Source organism: Megalobrama amblycephala, linkage group LG23, assembly GCF_018812025.1.
Source record: "Megalobrama amblycephala isolate DHTTF-2021 linkage group LG23, ASM1881202v1, whole genome shotgun sequence".
Classification (NCBI taxonomy): Eukaryota; Metazoa; Chordata; class Actinopteri; order Cypriniformes; family Xenocyprididae; genus Megalobrama; species Megalobrama amblycephala.
The window spans coordinates 24,963,724-24,982,917 of NC_063066.1; the positions used below are offsets into that span (position 1 = coordinate 24,963,724).

The following is a 19,194-nucleotide window of genomic DNA, read 5'->3' on the forward strand; positions in this document are numbered from 1 at the left end:
CCTAAACTTGTCAGTTTTACTCATCATGCAAAAGAAACAGAGCTCAACCTTCGAATTTGTGTATAAAGGTGACAGTCAACGGATACAGGTCTTTAAAATCAGTTTCTTTTTAGTGTTGATTCCTTTTTCTTTTCTTAAAAATGTCCAAAGTAATAAAACAAAAGTTTCACATGTCATACATTGTAAGCAAAGGTATTGATGTTCTTGTTGTTCGAAAGGACAACAAAGTCCATGTGCACGGCTCACTTTTTGTGCATATCAACTGTCTCGGCTTTACAAAGTCGACTGTGAAATGACATAGGTGTGGTATAGTCTATCCAGGTCTTTGTATTTCACGTGGACAAACTACAAACTAAAACACATCAGTGAACACAACAGTCTTTGCTGCCTTTTTACCTCCATTATGACAATCAGACATGATACAGCAATTTGAATTTTGTATTATCAAAAAACCCACATTTTTTGCATCTATTCTAAGACTACAGTATATTTGCAGGGTGAGTGGCATCTGCAAAAATGCAAGTGGAGAAGTACCTTTTAAAAATGAACAGCTGAAAAAGGCTTGATAGGTCAAACCGCATCAGTGTTGCAAATTTAAAACACTTTTATTGTAAAATAACTGTGTACATATGACATATAAAGCATAAAGATGAACTGGATCAGTACCCGAACGTGTTTTAGCGACTTACGCAATAACAAGATGCAGGCTTTCAGACTGAGATCGGGGCGCAGTGTGATCCCCTGCGAACAACAGGTATAATGAAAACATGTTTGATGACTGGTGGTCAAAAATCAAGGTCCCGTGGCATAGAGGCAGAAAGGGCTGTGAGAGGGAGCAACCTTAGGCCGATCGAGTGTTAAGTACAGTAACCAAAGGCCAAACTGGTTTTTAGTAAAGTCTTGCTGGGAGGGGAGGGGGGGGTCTGTTTACCATCACCCATCTGTTACTGAGCTGCATTTGAGGGCATCTTTTTGAGGCTGAAGTTGGACCAGTTCACAGCAACCTTCTGTCGGGTTTGTTTAGCAGAGTCAAGGCAAAACCTAAGAAAAAAAATGGGGAAATTAAAAGAATGTTAAGCAACAAGTGAGACTTTTACAGATCCAGAATGTCATAATGACCTGTGACGCAATAAAACGTCAAACGGTATCTTTTCCATGTAAACGTCCGAGTTGTTGTCCAAGCAATAATCACCAGGAAGTTTTTGTTACCCTATCTAGATCCAAGATAATATATGTGCACTTGAAATCCCATTTTGCATAACTGTATATTAAGCATCTGATATGTTCTAATTGGCTGTTATCGTGTTTCAGTCTGTGAACAGCCAAATATCTTACCAGACTGCGTCTACTTAGGACATGGTTTATATTTATGAGATGTTTTCTATTGCTTTATCTCCAGCCAGGCTAAAAAATCAACATTCCTATAACTTAGAAAAGTTTTAACACACTTCTTGGCACAAGCCGCACAATTTAAGGTATTCATGGCTGAAGCATAAACAGTACAGGACAAATTAGGTGAAAATGTTTTATTACTTGGGTTAGAGGGTTTGTTTACTATTTGTTAAAGCAACAGAACTCTGAACTTTACTGTGACTCTGTACAGTGGTTGAAATATAAAATGATGTAAAAGTTATTTGCAGAGGGAACATTTTATGTCAGTAATGCTTGAGAACTGCATTTCTGCATGGATGAATCAGAAGATTTGTATGTGCACTACAGTTCAAAAGTTTGAAGTTTTATGTTTTTGAAAGCAGTCTCTTATGCTTAGCATAAAAAAAACAGTAATATTGAGTCTTCAGTGTCACATGATCCTTCAGAAATCATTCTAATAGGCTGATTTGGTGTGCAAGAAACATTTCTTATTATTATCAATGTTAAACACAGCCGTCCAGCTTAATATTTTTGTTGACTGAATTATTCTTTCAGGATTCTTTGATGAATAGGAAGTTTAAAGGAACAGCATTTATTTGAAATATAAATCTTTTGTAACATTATAAAATGACTTTACTGTCAGTTTTGATCAATTTAATGCATCCTTGCTGAATAAAACTATTCATTTCTTAAAAAGCTGTGAGTACAGTGGTTCAATATTAATATTATAAAGCGACGAGAATATTTTTTGGTGCGCCAAAAAAAACAAAATAACGACTTATTTAGTGATGGCCGAATCTGCTATTCGGAGCGCCAAAGTCACGTGATTTCAGCAGTTTGACACGCGATCTGAATCATGATTCGATACACTGATTCATTTGTGCTCCGAATCTTCCTGAAGCATTGTTTTGAAATCGGCCATCACTAAATAAGTCGTTATTTTGGTTTTTTTTGGCGCTCCAAAAATATTCTCGTCGCTTTATAATATTAATATTGAACCACTGTACTCGCATGAACTGATTTAAATATGTTTTTAGTACCTTTATTGATCTTGAGAGAGGAAGTGTCATTGCTCCCTATGGAGGCCTCACGGAGCCATCGGATTTCAACTAAAATATCTTAATTTGTGTTCCAAAGATTAATGAAGGTTTTACGGGTGTAGAACGGCATGAGGGTAAGTAATAAATGACATTATTTTCATTTTTGGGTGAACTAACCCTTTAAGGCAGGAACACACCAAGCCGACGCCTACGAACTAGTGGCGACGAAAGCAGACTGCGGGGTTGGCTCACGTCGGCAGTGTCTGGGTCCAAAGTTGGCCTGACACACCAAACCGACGCTCGTCAACCAAGTAGCACGTCCGTTCTGCGTCTACGTAAGATGAAATGCCTTTCCGTACCAGCAGGTGGCAGTAGCTGAACAGCCAATCAGAATGATCAGATGGCCTGACGGACCGACGAGCTCAGACGCCGATTCAACATGTTGAATCAGCCGAAAAAAAGCTGGCATGGACCAACTTCAGCCGACGGTGCGGAACACACTGAGAAAACTCGACGGCTTGGTGTGTTCTTGCCTTTAAAAGGTCCAGTGTGTAATATTTAGGAGGATCTATTGACAGAAATGCAATATACGTAATACACATAACTATGCTTTCAGTGGTATATAAAGACCTTACATAATGAACCATTATGTTTTTATTATCTTTGAATGAGCCATTTCTATCTACATACACCCCAGGTCCCCTTACATGGAAGTCACCATTTTGCACAGCCATATTTCTACAGTAGTCATGAACGGACAAACAGCTCATCGCTTGACTGGCTACTCTCTTCTGTCTCAGACGATGACATCTTTGTCCTGTGTCGGCCATCGTAGCTTCTCATGTGCTTCGAAAGGGAGGGGTAAGCGGTGGACTGAGCCGTTGGTTGCAATTCGCAACCTCACCACTAGATGCCGCTAAAATGTACACACTGAACACACAGCTAATAAACAGAGCGGTTTGTCTTTGGTAACGACTGGGCTTTACCTCTTGAAATATTCAACCTCACGATCGATCTCATCCATTTCTGTAGGGTCAACATCTTTGGGAAGGAACACATCATCTATCAGAGATAAAGAGGGTGAAAAGATGAGTTTATGAGCTTAAAATTGTCAAGATAAAGATGATTAAACAGACCAACTTGCCATTTCCCATAGGTCACTTACCGATTGCATTATTTGACTTTTCCGTCTTGTTTTTGTTCTTATTTTTAGTCTTGCCCTTCGGTTGCTGTGCTTGCTGTTGTGAACTGGGAGTGCTGGAGGTGGTTTTAGTGTCTACGTCCCGTGTGTCCGAGAGTTCGTTCTTCCCCCTCTGTGTGTTAGAGCCTGCATTATGGTGACCGTTTGAGGCTCCGTTGGATGACTGCTTGCAAGCTTTGACCTCTTCTGCTCTCTTATTTCCTGTTTTCTGTGAGTCTGTCTGCTGCTGAGTGTGGTGGTTCTGTTTGGAGCCACCTTTGTTGCTCTTATCTGAATCAGCTGGCCTTGTTTCCTGAGCTTTGTGCATCTCAGTTTTTGCCGTTTTCATACTGGTTACTTGCTCCTGAGTCGCCTGCTCCTGCTGCCGCTGATTCTGCTGTTTCTTACCCTTCTTCGTCTTGGATGCAGCTCCTGCCGAGGTCTTGGTTTCAGGAACTGCATCGTTGGGTTTGGCAGTAGACGTGGTGCCAGGCTGGATGGACTCTGAACCAGTGGCTGGGCTTCGTTCTGGTGACCGAACACGGATGAGCTTGGAAAGACTGGGTGTGGAGTGGAGCCTCTGGATGTCTTTGGCTGCAGTGTTGGTGTCCTCCCAACCGTTCACTATGTCTAGATCTCTCTTGAAGTTCCTCAGGGAGAGCGGCGCCAGATCCAAGTCTATCTGCTGCAGATCAGAAGATCCGTTGAGGTGAGACAGCAGATGGTTTCCTTCCAGTGTCGCTGCCTTCTTCGGGAAGTCGTTGACGTCCAGGTTGAGGTCGTACATGCTGAAGGAGGCACGGATGGAGTCTTTTATGGTGTTTTTGATCTCCTCCAGACGGCTGGTCAGGAAACTGTTAACTCGCTCCAGCTCCAGCTGAGGCCACTCCAATAGTCTGTTCGCTTCCCCATCTTGAGATGAATCTTCTACGGGGTCGGGGGGAGATGCCGAGCGGGGTTCGCTGCTGGCTGCCTCAATGCTGCCCTGGAGAGCCCTCTCCTTCTCCTGTTCAAGATTGTTGAGAAATCGATCACAATCATATTTTTTTAAAAGAAAGCTGGAAGAGTAAATGCTGCATCTGCATAAAGACTACAATTGGCAAGTTGGCTTCAAAAAAACTATTTCTGGAAATGAAAAAGGCCAGAGCTTCAAAAAGGTACAATCTGGAAACAGAAGCCTGTTAGAAATCAGTGGCTTATCAGTAACAGAAATTCAAAATAATAATATTTTTCAGGCACATTAATCAAGCAGACATATACACACACATACTGGTTTCCATGGTTTATGAGGACTTCCCATAGACAATGGTTAACTGTATATTCTATCACTAACCCTAAACCTACCCATCAGCATCCTGTAATTTTAGATTTTCAAAACACTTCATTTAGTATGATTTATAAGCCGTTTTCCTCATGGGGACCAAAAAATGTTCCTATAAAAGGTCAAAATCTAGTGGTATCACTATCCTTGTGGGGACATTTGGGAATACCCCATTAATGTAGGGAATACCAGGCACACACACACACACGTTTCAACCGTTCAAACATTTTAAAATTAAAAAAATAAGATAAAATTAGTAAATGTAGCATAAAATACAATAAAACAATAATATTGTGAATTACTGCCATTTTAAAAATATAAAACATTTTTTATATTTTAAAATGCAATTTATTTCTGTGATGGCAAATCCAAATTTTCAGCAGGAAAAGGTGTAATTTACTTACAATTAGTTATATCCACGTAGCATATTTTGGAAGGTTTGGAATAGCACAGCAAAATACTACGCTTACTATTACCGCAATTTAAAGCATCTATATTACCACAGTGAACTGGAAAATACACTGTACCTTTTTCTTCTGTTTGTGCCGTGCCCGTTTTGCTGCCTTGGCACTGTTGATGGGCTTGGGCTCTGTGCTGTTGATGAAGTCCAGGAGTTCATCCACATCTCGATGGTCTATGGCACTCGGTGCTGCTGGGTCTAGATCCTGCCTCTGAGGAAGTTCCTCTTTGCGGCGGGTCAGTCTGGACCGAAGCTTCTCCCTGATCTCAGCATAGTTCCGACTGGTGGGGGCAGCCGGAGGCTGTAAAGGGGAAGACAAATATTTTTATTTAGGGTAGACAGAGCACAAACATAATGTGTTAGAGCAATGTCTAAACCTTAAAAGATGGCGCATTAGGAAAACAGTACCGCGTTGTGGCCGAAGAACTCGCAGTAGCAACAGTCACAGTATTTCCCGTCCTTCTGATTGGTGGAAGAGGAAGCACAGGAGCTGCGCTCCGAGCTGCTGTCCTCATCATCTCCTTCTTCAAGCTCACAGGGCGGAGCGTGACATAACGACCCATTGGGCAACTTGTGCCCTTTACACGCCTGGTCCCTGTTCAAACAGACCAACACAACTTAACACAAATAGACAACATTTTTCTGAATTCGATTTCAAATTCACAAGCTTGTGAATTGATATAGATTCATTTGGATATCAGGTACAGTACAAAAATGTCTTTTAACTAAAGCCTGTCACTTGGTACAGTACATTACTGTAATAAAAAGGATTAAAATTAACAACTGATTTGTATACAAGTATTTAAATTGCACATAATGTGTTTTTTACAATAAATTTAATTACATATGTTTCTGCTCTAATTTGTTTTTGAAACATAAAACAAATAATCTGTACTGTCATAAAATGTAATTTTCATGATTGATTCATTCAAAGATACATTATATATTGAAGAGCAGGTTAAGTAAAAATACAATGAATATGTAATATGGTGCATAAATTTATCAAAAATGCTCCTCTCTAGAGCTAACTATTGAACTGTGGACACTGAATGGCTTTTCTGAAGTAAATGTAAAGTTACATGATGTTTGCAAGCTGTTTTATTGACGTCTTTCTGCAGTTGAAACACTGATTGTGTGATTACATGAGACATTTTGTTAAGTTAAACTACCTTTCAACATAACTTCTGATGTTCATTCATGTTTGTTTGAAAATGTAACTAGTACTAAAGAGGAAGAGATGTTCACTGATGGAGCTATACAGCGATCTGTCGCACCACATTAAAGAGCGCCAAAAATGCCATTTATTATTTGAATTTCATAATAACATTAATGACCTCTAAATGCTGAGACTTTGTTTAATATCAAAAGTAACAAAGCACTTATTTGATGTGAGGCATGCTACAAATAATGTTAAGTGAAATTTTCTTCATCCATCAACTGAAAACAGCATAAACTAAAAGATAGATTCCTGGGATTTAAGAATAGAGTCAATTAAAGAGAAAGATAATCAATAAATTGATATTTTCAACAAAGCCCTACTACTTAAAGGGTTAGTTAATGCAAAAATGAAGATTCTGTCATTAATTACTCACCCTCATGTCATTCCAAACTGGTAAGACCATCATTCATCTTCGGAACACAACTTAAGATATTTTTGATGAAATCCGAGAGGTATATGACTCGTCCATAGACAGCAATATAATCACCACTTTCAAGGTCCAGAAAGGTACTAAAGACATCGTTAAAACAGTCGACGTGACTGCAGTGGTTCAACCTTAATTTTATGAAGCGATGAGAATACTTTTTGTGCTATGAACAGTGATGATCAAAAATATCTTAATTTGTGTTCCAAAGATGAATGATGGTCTTACCAGTTTGGAATGACATGAGGGTGAGTAATTAATGACAGAATCTTCATTTTTGGTTGAACTAACCCTTTAACATACAGAAATGTTAATAAAAACAACCAATGACCAGTGCACATCCACCAATCCTCACCTGCACGCCCCAGCCGTCAGATGGCCAGCATTGGAGGAGGCTACAGGGCTGCCGTTACTGTGTCCGTTGCAGGGATGACTGCAGCCTATGAGCGAGTTGCTGAGTTTGCCGTGTTGTGTGTTAACAGCGGGAATGTGGGAATTCTTGCAGGCGCTGGGCTTGTGTAGGGCCACCGGACTGTCCGCCCCACTCGAGTGCTTGGCTGCAGGAGCGTGAATGTTTGGTACCAACGGAGAGAAAGGAGCATGCGAAGGCAGCCCCGGACTAGCAGAGTTGACGTGAACATGCTGACTGGAGTTTTGTTTGGGAGGCAGCAGCGAGGAATGCTGGGATGAGAGACCCGTTGGACTGTTGGGCGGCACTGACAGGTCTGCAGCTTGATGGTGATCGTTTGGGTGGAACGCTTCACCTGGAGGAAAAACAGATATTTTAATTCTTTGGATATTTAGTTGTCTTTAGGGGACATACAATTTGTTTGCATCCAAACACAAGTGTTAAATCAACTCTTCCATGTTAAATTGAGTGACAGCAACAAGCAACAGGATATTTTATCGTGCTTGGTTTCTATTTTTTGCTGCATCCTGTGGTACTTTCCAGTGAAACTACATTGGTTCATAATCCCACCGTATGTAACGGTTTACTAAACATTGAAATGTTCTGATTGGGTGTGATTGTGACACTTTGCAGTAACATTTCCTTTTCAGTGATGTCTGACACATTCTTATCACGTCAGGTATGGTTAGAAGATGGTGAAAAATTTAAAGCTTTGAGGCTCACACCTATTACATAATGCAGTGCAATATGAACAAGTGAAAACGTATATATAAACGTATATATAAGTATATAAATTAAATTCATTGTAAAAAAAAAAAAAAAAAAAAAAAAGAGCAAAATGTTAATTGCTATTGTTTACATTAAAGCTGAAGTGCATGCATACATATTCTCCCACACAATCCCCTTTAGTCTTTCTACAGCATCACTGTGCTAAAATTAGAACAAACACTTCGACCTGCAATCTATTATCTTCTATCCCTAAACACAACATCAACAGAACCACAGAGAAAAAAAAAAAAAAATTATATTAACAGATTCCATATGGAAATACGGTAGTAAATGACATTCTAGTAACACTTTAATTTGATAAAGTTAGTTAATGCATTAGGTATCATGAACTAACAGTGAACAATACTTTTACAGCCTTTATTAATCTTGGCTAATGTTTCTTATTTCTACATACAATACCATAAATGTTTAGGGTTTTTTTTGAAAAAAAAAAGAATACTTTTATTCAGCAAGGACATACTGAACTGATCAAAAGTGACAGTAAAGCCATTTATTATGTTACAAAAGATTTCCATTTAAAATAAATGCTTTTCTTTTAAACTTTGTATCCATCAAAGTATCCTGAAAAACATTTATCATGGTTTCCACAAAAATACTAAGCAGCACAAATATTTTCAACACTGATAATAATAAGAAATGTTTCTTAAATCAGTTTAATGATTCCTGAAGGATCATGTGACACTTAATGTGTAATGATACTGAAATTCAGCTCTACATCACAAGAATAAATTACATTAAAATTCTTTTGAAATAGAAAACAGTTATTTTAAATGGTAATATTTCTCAAAATGACTATTTCATTTACAAATAAATGCAGCCCTGGTAAGCATAAGAGAATTATTTCAAAAATATTAAACCGACCCCAAACTTATACATACAATACATTTTAACATTACAAGTTTTATAAATTAACATTAGTTAATGTATGCACATTATGAATGCACATTAATTAACAATGAACATTATTAACCTATATTTATAAATACTGCAAAAAAAAAAAAAAATGTTGCTTGTTGTTAGTTCATGATCCTCAGAGCAATAACCAATTAAAACTTATTGTATAATGCAGAGGTTGCGTTAGACTTTAACATTGTCCGTCATTTTGACGGACAGGGTCGTAAAAAATCCGTCATAATCTATTATTACCCGTCATTTTAATTTTCCTATTTTAATTATAATAACACATTTAATTGCTTTTATTTTTGTTCACATTTGAACAAAAATAAAAGCAATTAAATGTGTTATTATAATTAAAATATGAAAATTAAAATGACTGGTATAATTCACACATGAAATTTCTATGTACTGTTGTATAGGCTACGTGTTGGTAGCCATTAAAGAAAACGTAGTTTCATATTTATGTTTAAATAGTTCTATGTTATGTTTGATATTCATTTGATTATGAAAAGTGAAGAGCATGAGTAAGATGCATCATAAGATGCACAATATATCGGGAGACATGGAGTGTGTCAGACATGATTTTGACCACTTCATTAAGTTTTGTTTTATAGAAAGCCTTTCTTTAAAGTGAATTTCATTTTGTAAAAATTGTATCTTAATTTTAATAAATTTTTCATCAACCAATTGGCTGGATTTAATAAATAAGAAGCAAATATAATCATGTATGGAGGCGCGGGCGCGATCACTGGCACGTGAACTGGAGCGCGTCTTACAGGCTAAATGAACCGAAACTCAGCGGCTGCTTGCCTCACAGACATGAGAAATATATCTATAGAAAGCTTTAAATATCTACTTTAACGAAAAGGAAATAGTTCAAAACAAAAAGAAATTGGCTAGGCTACTCTGATTATGTAGTCTAAACCGAATGAAGTGCATTCTCTCTCTAGGCGCGTCCATGAGGAGATGATGGGAGTCATATGTCAATTTCATCTTTGCAGCTGATACTGATTCAGAAAACATTACTTTATTAATAAACAATTAAAATGTCTCCTTGCTGTTTTGGTCACATAAGACCAATATCGATTCGTTAATCCCAGTCGATCTTTTGGTAGGCTCTATGCTGTTTTCAGTTGATGAATAAACAGTACATAGTGCGCCTCCCATCCAATAAATCGCAATAGGCTTCAAGCTTTGTGTTGCTTTTGATATGGAACAAAGTCTCAGATTTCAAATTCTGTCCATTTCATTAAGAAATTCAAGCAATAAATACCGTTTTGGCGCTCTTTAATGTGGCACTCGCCTGTGCGTTATCAAACGCATAGCAAAAGATTCGTGCCAGTTTAATTTTTGTTCCGGATCCAGAGCTCTGCTGCTACATTGGAGCGCACTCGCCACCAACTGGACAGGGGTGGGAATTACAGTTACAATTTACGATAGATCACCCTAAGTGTAATTTGTCAACGTGACGGACGGCCTTCAGATTTTTCCGTCATTGATAAAAAAATTCCGTCAATGACGGATAATTTTCGGTTAACGCGACCTCTGGTATAATGTTACCTATATTTCATAGCGTGTTCTCACCTGGAGGAGTTGGTCGTCGACACATTGTCTTGAAGTGCTTGGGGTTGGTCTTACATAGATCGGTGGAGGCAGACAGTGTCCCAGGAGAAGTTGCATTGGAATTCTGGGATGAGGGATGACTGTAGGGACAGACTTTAGTCCCGAATGTTTTGGCAGCCTTCCCAGGAGCATCATGAGAAGATCTCTTCTCATGGCAAGCTGGTCCCAACGTTCCGCCTACCAGGACAAGAAATAACACAGTCAGTCTGTCTTATTTCTATAGCCAAATTTTATTTAATACTTAAGAAAACCACTCAGCAGACTACACGCAAAGTTTGATCAGGTCTTATATCAACCCTGAAGTGGTTTATTTTGTCACAATGCCCATCTGACCCTACATTATCTTGCTTATTACACAGCTAAGTACCAAATAAATAAATTAATGTGCATGACATATTGATTTAAGCTTATCATCCGAGAATAAAGAAGAAATTATGGACTGATATGAAACCTGAAACTTGCACAGTTATGTAGATAATTGGCTGCGATGGTCTATTTAATGGTAATTTTCTGTATGGCAGATGTGTTGGAAGCTGGACTTTTATTTTGATGGCACAGAGAATGCAGGTGTTGTGCCGAATTTTGACCCCCTGCCAGATTATTAGCCCCCTAGTATTGGTAGGTTTAGGAGTAGGTATGAGGGAAGGGTTAGGATTAAGGGTGGGGTTAAGATTAGGCAATCAGGTAGCAACTTCAACGAGGGGGGTTATTATTTGGGTCGAAATTCAGCACAACTCCTGCTCTGAGAACTGCAGCGCCTGAGCACACAGCGCTCCGTCTTCTTTAGTTATGGTCTCTGACAGTTTTGTTTAAAATGTTACTTGAAACAAAGTAAGTAAACTGTATATGAAAAAGTGTCTTGCTTTTATATTATAAGTAAAGAAATGCAAACACAATAATCCCTTCTCATTTACCATCAGCATTCAGCAAATACGCAATTATAGCTTTTAAACAAATCTTTGAATATCTAATAAACATTTAATTTCACAAACCTTGCAGACTTAGTTGAATCCAGCTGTCAGATATTCTGAAGTGCGCAGGAGAGTTCAGCATTCGCTGGAGACGCACGATCGACAAACTTTAAAGGCACAATATGTAGTTTTTCGCCGCTAGAGGTCACCTATTCAAAACAAAGCCGTAGCTTGATGACGCCAAGACTGAGCGCGGAATCATGGGAAAGGTCATCTTCACCTCACAGCCAGCCAGGGGAAAAGAATCCGACAGGACTCGGGCAGGAATCAAGTTCATGGATGAGATTATTAACATTACTCTAGTATGAAGCAGCGCAGAACCGAGTGTTGTGAATGAGGACGCCTACTAATGAGAGACGAGTGCGACACACGGCTTGAGAGCAGTGGAGCTTTTATTATGCCACAGTCGCTGCTTCTGCTTGTTCTTTCAAACAATAAGACTAAACATTTTGAGCTATATAACAATGATTAGTTTTCTGCCTATAAATGTATCCAAACAGTGGTTCCCTTGTCTAATAAAACATAATATATTAAAGCGTCTTTGGTGTTTTCTACAAAATAAAACCGGAAATCGAGGGTAACGCAGTTATGATGTCATTGATAGGCGACGCACGGACATGGTCCGTGTCCTGGTCATAATTGCTTATTTATCTGGATTTAAACATTCTTGGAAACATCTGAGATAATGTAAGTACACGTCAACAAAATATATAACACTGTTCTAGTGGTTTTTAAATATTCTAATCCAAAAATCTTACATATTGTGCCTTTAAACACTTGATTTTGAACTATGCTGAGCTATATCCAGTTGCCCACTTTCAGTGTTGCCAATTGCTTTCAGCTGAAAGTAGCTAAAACTGGTCGCTAAATGTCACTAGTTGACGTCATACTGGCGAGTCCACTGATCTATATTAATGTAAATATAGATCAGTGGGCGAGTCACGCAATCTAGATAAAGTTTGTCCAAGAAGTTGCTAGATTTGTCAATAGGCTTTTGAAAAAAAGTCTCAAAAGGGGCAGGGAAGTCACCAAATCTAGCGACAAAGTCGCTAAATTGACAGCGCTGCCCACTATTTCAAATTTATGTCACTTTCACTGTGTGCTATATGTAAAATTAGTGTTACCGTGTCTTTTTTTGAAAATATGATTCTGAACTTACCAGATAACTGAGTGCTTACAGTGTTTACTTCCTTTTATTCATATTTTTTCAAACAATTTCTTTATTTGTGAAAGACACTGCAATACGATTACAGAATCAAGAAGTTGCCATCTAAAGTAAGTCTGTTGAATTTAGAGATTTATTTTTTTAATTCTCTAATTTTCAAATCGGCTTCATATCAGCCATCGCCCATCCAAAAACCAATATCGGTTGACCACTAGTGCCATGTAATGAAGTAAAAGAGCAGCGAGACGTACCCTGTGAAAGTGAAGGTGTGCTGTGGTTGCAGTGAGACCCTCCATTAGAATGAGCCGAGTTCCACAAGCCAGACAGTTTGCGCGCAGAGAGGAAAGAGCTGGGGTCCCAATCCACCGAGCTGTGCTCTGGATAACCATTCCCGCAGCTCTGAGACTTACAAGAGGACGAGTGGGACAGTGGCACCTGGATAACAACACATCCATCTTTTAGACAAGCGACAGAAAGCAAAATTGAGTCTGCGAAATCTATTAAGGATCTACAGGGTGCATTGAAAATTATGTCGCACTAGACATGTGAGTGCTATCAGACTTTTTAGCCTGTTTTATGTACACAGGATTATCCTCAATGACATACTGAGCTTCTGTCTAAAGAAGAGGACAGTTTCAGTCACACATGTGACACGCTAGCTATGTTTCCATGTACCTATTTTTATGAGCATTTTGGGATATCACATAAAAAAAGCTGGATGGAAGTGCCAAGATGTGCATAAAAAAACCTATGTGCTCAATTAAGGCGGATATATTTTTTGTCTGATAAGAAGACATGTGCATAAACTACAATGGAAACACATTTACACATCCCTCGATGTGCAATAAAAAAACTCACGTGACTTTGACTCAACAGAGGATGTGATTAGATAACTGGACTAACCAGCGGGCCAATTTCATCGCACTGTATCTCAAATTTATCATTCTGAAATGCCTGAGCCAAAGTCTGTCATCAGAATGATTTGGTATAATGACCTCCCAGAAGTTTCTCACATGACTGTGTTCCCAAACACCCGGCATCTAAACACAAGATAGCATGACAGCGTTTATTGTGTTTCATCTGCGCTCTCTGAGACACAAGTCATTTATGATGTAAGAAAAAAGAGCCACAGTGGCTTCCCCGGCTTTTTTTCCCCCCGTTTTTATTACAGATATTTTGTGCGAATTTCCTAGGAAGTGACGACTTCATTCTCTTGAACACATAAGATGAAAATGCTTTATTCGCATATAAAATTTTGCTTATTTAAATTAAATTCGCAACTTTAAATAGAAACATACCTACTGTTCTTCATGCAAAGGATAGAAGCAAACTTAACATCAGGAAATCTTTACGAACACTGTACAGCTAGTGCAATCTTCCAATAAAAATAAGCCAGACAAAATGGATTACTTGATACAGTACCAACTTACACAAGCATTTGGACACTTACTACACACTTAAAGGTAGGGTAGGCCATTTTTTATAAACACTTTTTGTTATACAAGTAGAAACTCTCTTCACATCCTGATAGCAATCAATTATAGAAATGGTTAGAGTTGTCAAAAGTACCAACTTTGGTACCTAGTCAGTACTGAAATTTAAAAAAATGTGCTGTTGAGTGGATTCATAAACACCTCTGATTGGCCATTGTGTTCACGGCTCATCGGATATGTCTGTGACTGGTCTCAATGATCAACGCTGTAAAAACACTGTAAATAGTTATCAATGACGCTCTTCACCGAGCGCTTACACGGATACACACGGGAGCATTTGAAAGCAGGTATCTATCGCGGACCAGTCCGCTGATAGACGCTTTCTTTCAAACACTCCCGCTTTCAAATTCAAACACTTCCATGTGCTTTCAAACGCTGTCTTGCGTTGATCATTGCAGCCAATCACAGACGTATCCGATAAGTGTGTCAACACAATGGCCAATCAGAGGTGTTTATGAATCTGCTCAACAGCGCTCAAAGCATCACATTTTTAAAATTTCAGTACCGATATGTACTGAAGTCAGTACTTTTGACAAATCTAGAAATGGTCTAAATATTTGTACATTTATCTTTTGTGGAAGTCTCAGGAAAGTCTCAGGAATCTCGGGACGAATGCAATGATATGATGTCCTACCTGCCTGTCAACATATGTATTTCCATACCTCCATGCCCCCTGCTCACACAGACATCACACATCATCAGCACGTTCCGTAAGTTGTAGACACACAGTCACCAAGCACCACAAGCAAACAGCAGCCACCTTTTACAGTTCTTCCCGAACCAAAACAACAAGCTTATGCTGCGTTCATGCCATGTCATAACCGTAATTATGAGATACTGGAGCTGTTCTCGTCCTCAGACTTGGATTTTTGTGTTTCTATGCAACTCTATCAACGCCTTCTTTCGTGGCGCTTTGCAGACGCTGATATGTGCGTTCATGTGTTTCGAAGGAGGCGTGGCTCTGGAGATGCTCTGAAGGGAGGGTGGGATCTCATGCTTTCAAAGCTCGCTTGCTTTTGCCAGCCTCTCTAAAGTGCCTACCCTACCTTTAATATATGAATGTCACTGCATTAGATAAAACAATTAAAAGAGCTATATAAACATTGTTTACATTTATTTCCTTTTTTACATTTATGTAATTGTATTTTAAATGTATTTAATTTTAAGAAAGACAGCACAAGAAAACTTTTTAAAAAAAAGTTTGTTAGGTATGAAATGACGAACAGAGAAGTTAGTTTTCAGAAAGGCTTTAGCATGATCTGTTTACCGTTTAGTTTGATATTTTGTATCTAATGCAATGACATCTATAGCATCCAAATCTATAGTGTCTTCTACACGGTCTACATTAAGAAGTACAACATATTTCCTCTTACAAAAATGTTTGCTTGTGGTTAAGATAAATATGTGAAGAACAGACTCACCACATTTTGTTTTGTGAGAGCTGTGTCTATAAACACTAATTTCCATACTAATTTCCTAATCACCATACGTAATACATTTGGTCTCAATTACCTGCGTAGTTTGCTCCTGAACCGTTCTCCTCTCCTCCTCTTCCACACTTTTCCTGCAGCTCTGGCAGATCCACAGCGGCACCTCACCCAACAGCGACTGGGAGAGCGAAGGCACGGCGTCTGCCAGCTTGCGGCCCGGAACCTCCCTCAGCAGGGCCTGGGAGAGCGCGGGTACAGCCTCCGCCAGTTTGGACCCGTGACTGGGGAGCCCATTCACCTGGCCTGCCCCCCAGTCTTTAAACTCCCGATGACAAAGCAAGCAGCACGTGTGCATAGACTGTGTGACCAGAGGAAAACGAGTTAACAAAAACAGACAGACAGGATGTAATGAGCTCTGCATTTGAAACCAAGAAATTATATTCACTATTAATTTTCAAGACGTTTTCATGCCTGAAAATCAAAAATCCTCTTATTTTTCAAGGTATTCATGACCGTGGGAACCATACATATTCCACAATCCTGTGCAAGTGATTCAGTGGTCGGTAGAAAAATTCAAAAACGGCATCCAACGGAGTAAAATCTTATGTAAAATTTTACAATTAAATTTCTACAACGAAATAAGAACTGCAGACATTAAATATCTGCTTGGTTATATCTGAAGCTCATTTTAATGTGTTCTAGATCATTAGAGATAATGTTATAGTGTTCTGAAAGCCTGTCTGTCAAGTCAATGACTGACTGGTCAGCGGGAAAAGCTTTTTATAGCAGGAACTCAATAAATAAAGCATGATTCTTTGCAAATAAGTTGTTAAATTGTAAAACAGACCTGTGCACATAAATCATATTAGAAATATTAGGTTTTTGAACTTTCAAAAATAAAATTATTACAAAAACATAAAACGGTTCAGGGTTAGCAAGACTACTGTAACCCACCAAAACAAACATTGAGACTCCACTGTACACAATCCAAACATGGAAAAAGCTCTGTTAAATGCATAAGCTCAAACATTTTAACGTTATTAATGTTTTTGTGCATAGCAAGTGTAACATTTAGAGTGCTGCAGATAATAACAATCATGTTAGCAGGTTGGCAACCATGAAATGCAGCCAGAATTGAACCGTATGGCAATAATGTAACCTTTGACACATAGTAAATATGCCTCTTAAGTCATTTAATGCAAAAACACATGGTAATTATGTCAGCGCATCAAGTGAGACTGTGGCTGGGTTAGTAGCGCCGCTTTAGCTTGATCTCTACAGAAATAATTTAGTAGCCACAGCAGTAGACGACAGCAACACACTGTTAGCTTTGTGCTTCACGGACTTTCGTTTAGCTTTCTTGAACCAGCTATATCTAAACAATCAGTATCGTATAAAACATTCAGATGTAAGGTACTGCACTGCTTGGGGCTATCAAAACGCTGTGAAGGCAACACATTTATTTATTTATATCGTTGCATAGGTGGCGAGCGAGCTAGTGCTGCTCCGCCCGTGCAGTAGTGATGGGAAATCCGATTCGCTTCCGAGAAACGGTTCTTTCGAAGAGTTCGTTTCAAAGAAGCGATTCAAAAACTGATTCTGGGATTCTTTTACGTCGGGACGTAATTCCGTCAATACCTGGTCCCTCATAAATATATACATATATGCAAACTGCACATATATCTATTTATTAATGTTTTTGTTATATTTGAAGTTTTCTGTTTTATTTTTTTTACGTTATAAGATTTTTTTTTAAAAAGTGTAATTCCAGGTTTCCTAGTCCTTTGTTTTAGACATGATTCAAAGTCATTTTATAATTTAAATATAATTTGCATTGACATTAAAGTATAATAAATTAATATATTCCAGCAGTCTTTTAAAAATAAATAAATAAATAAAACGCTATTTATTAAAATTGAAATATTTTTGAGACTGTCATCAAATCGAAAACATATTTCCATTGTGTTTTTGTAACATTTCTTTTATTGGGCTATTAAAATTAATTATTCTTCTCCCCATCACTCAAATCTTCATCTTACTACGAATCGTACATTTTTAAAAAGGGCTGTTTTGGCAGTTGTTTATTGATTCCGTCCGATTCGTGAACGAATCGTTTAGACTGATTTTGTGAATCGGTTCAACCAAATCATAAAAGATTCGACTCCAAAGAACAAGTCGTTCATGATTCGGACATCGCTAATCAGGCGCTACAAAACGCAAAATAAGCGCGAAAACACAAATAACTGCACGTGCAATAGAGCCCTAGATAAAGCGCTCGTTAAAATAGTTTAAAAATCAAGTCGCTAACAGCGCGAACCGGCTCGAGGAGGTGTACGGTTGGATGGACGTGTTAGCATTAGCTACCTGATTGGTCCTGCTCGCTCCTGCATCTCCTCCACCGCCAGCGCCGCCGCCTGCTGCCGCCGCTGCTGCTGCTGCTCCCGCATCGCCGGGCTTCTTCGACAGGCTCTGCTGCTGCTGCTGTCCCGACACTAAATCCTTGGCCCCGACGCCCTGCTGCTTGCTTTTTTTCCTCGCCATCGCTTTAGTCCGTATTATGCCCGTCGGCTGGTCTCCAGGTCCGGTGTAAAAACACAGTTTCGGTTCTTGTGGACAGTCGCGAATGCTCTCTGTTCTTTCTCAAGGCAAGACAACAGTGAATATGGCGGAGGGCTGGCACACACACACACATACACACTCACACTCGAGCAGGTTCAGGGGTCACACGTACTGATGGCAAACGGCTTCAGTAGGGTTGGGAAAAACCGAGGACTCCATTTTTAATGAGGGCAATATTTCCAGGTGACAGAGTACAGTAAGTCAAACTACTGTAGTGCAGGATTGAAGGAGAAATATCAACATAGTAATCACGTGCAGCTTTAATACGTAATGCATACATGCAAATTTGTTATTTGATGGGAAGTAACGCCAGTAAAATGATACATTAAAATAAAATGTGTATTTGTATGCCCTTATGTTGTGGTTTAAAATATTATGACATTTTTTGTTAACTTTAATTACTTTATTTATTATACATTATATATTATTTTACATTGCACCATTATTAAACCCATCTGTGTCATACAGTCAAACACTATCTGTATTTAAAATAAAAAAACTATACACAGTACATGAATATACTTTACCCTGTTATACATTTAATTCACTCAGATAACCATACTTTTACTTAATTTCATATTCCATATCTTATTTTGTTAGTTCTGGGTGATTATATGATATAGATGAGCCATTATATTTTTCATACACTTTATTCATAAAATGTGTAAAATATATATTGTCTGTTTATAAAGAACCCTCCATCTCTCTGTCAAACATATATAAAGGCCTCTATGTTGTTTCTCTTGTAGTTCTGCATATGTAAATAAATAAATAAATCTTAAT

At 38.5% G+C, this 19,194-nt stretch overlaps 1 protein-coding gene across 1 annotated transcript; it reads right to left on the reverse strand.

Annotated features, from left to right (window-relative positions):
• Window positions 1-580: 580 nt before the first annotated feature.
• On the reverse strand, window positions 581-18,610 carry fam193b (family with sequence similarity 193 member B). Its single transcript, XM_048175611.1, has 10 exons — window positions 18,157-18,610; window positions 15,875-16,150; window positions 13,121-13,304; window positions 10,695-10,910; window positions 7,371-7,779; window positions 5,781-5,967; window positions 5,440-5,673; window positions 3,577-4,597; window positions 3,398-3,473; window positions 581-1,041 (listed from the first exon to the last, which is right to left on the reverse strand). The coding sequence occupies exons 1-10, from the start codon at window positions 18,331-18,333 to the stop codon at window positions 945-947; spliced, it is 2,877 nt and encodes a 958-aa protein (XP_048031568.1). The 5' UTR covers window positions 18,334-18,610; the 3' UTR covers window positions 581-944.
• Window positions 18,611-19,194: the final 584 nt, after the last annotated feature.

Coding starts and splice junctions, on each gene's coding strand:
- fam193b (XM_048175611.1), bottom strand. CDS start 18,333: ATGGCGAGGAAAAAAAGCAAGCAGCAGGGCGTCGGGGCCAAGGATTTA. Junction 5,968..7,370: donor CTGACGGCTGGGGCGTGCAG/GTGAGGATTGGT, acceptor CTGTTTGAACAG/GGACCAGGCGTGTAAAGGGC. Junction 5,674..5,780: donor AGTTCTTCGGCCACAACGCG/GTACTGTTTTCC, acceptor TCCCCTTTACAG/CCTCCGGCTGCCCCCACCAG.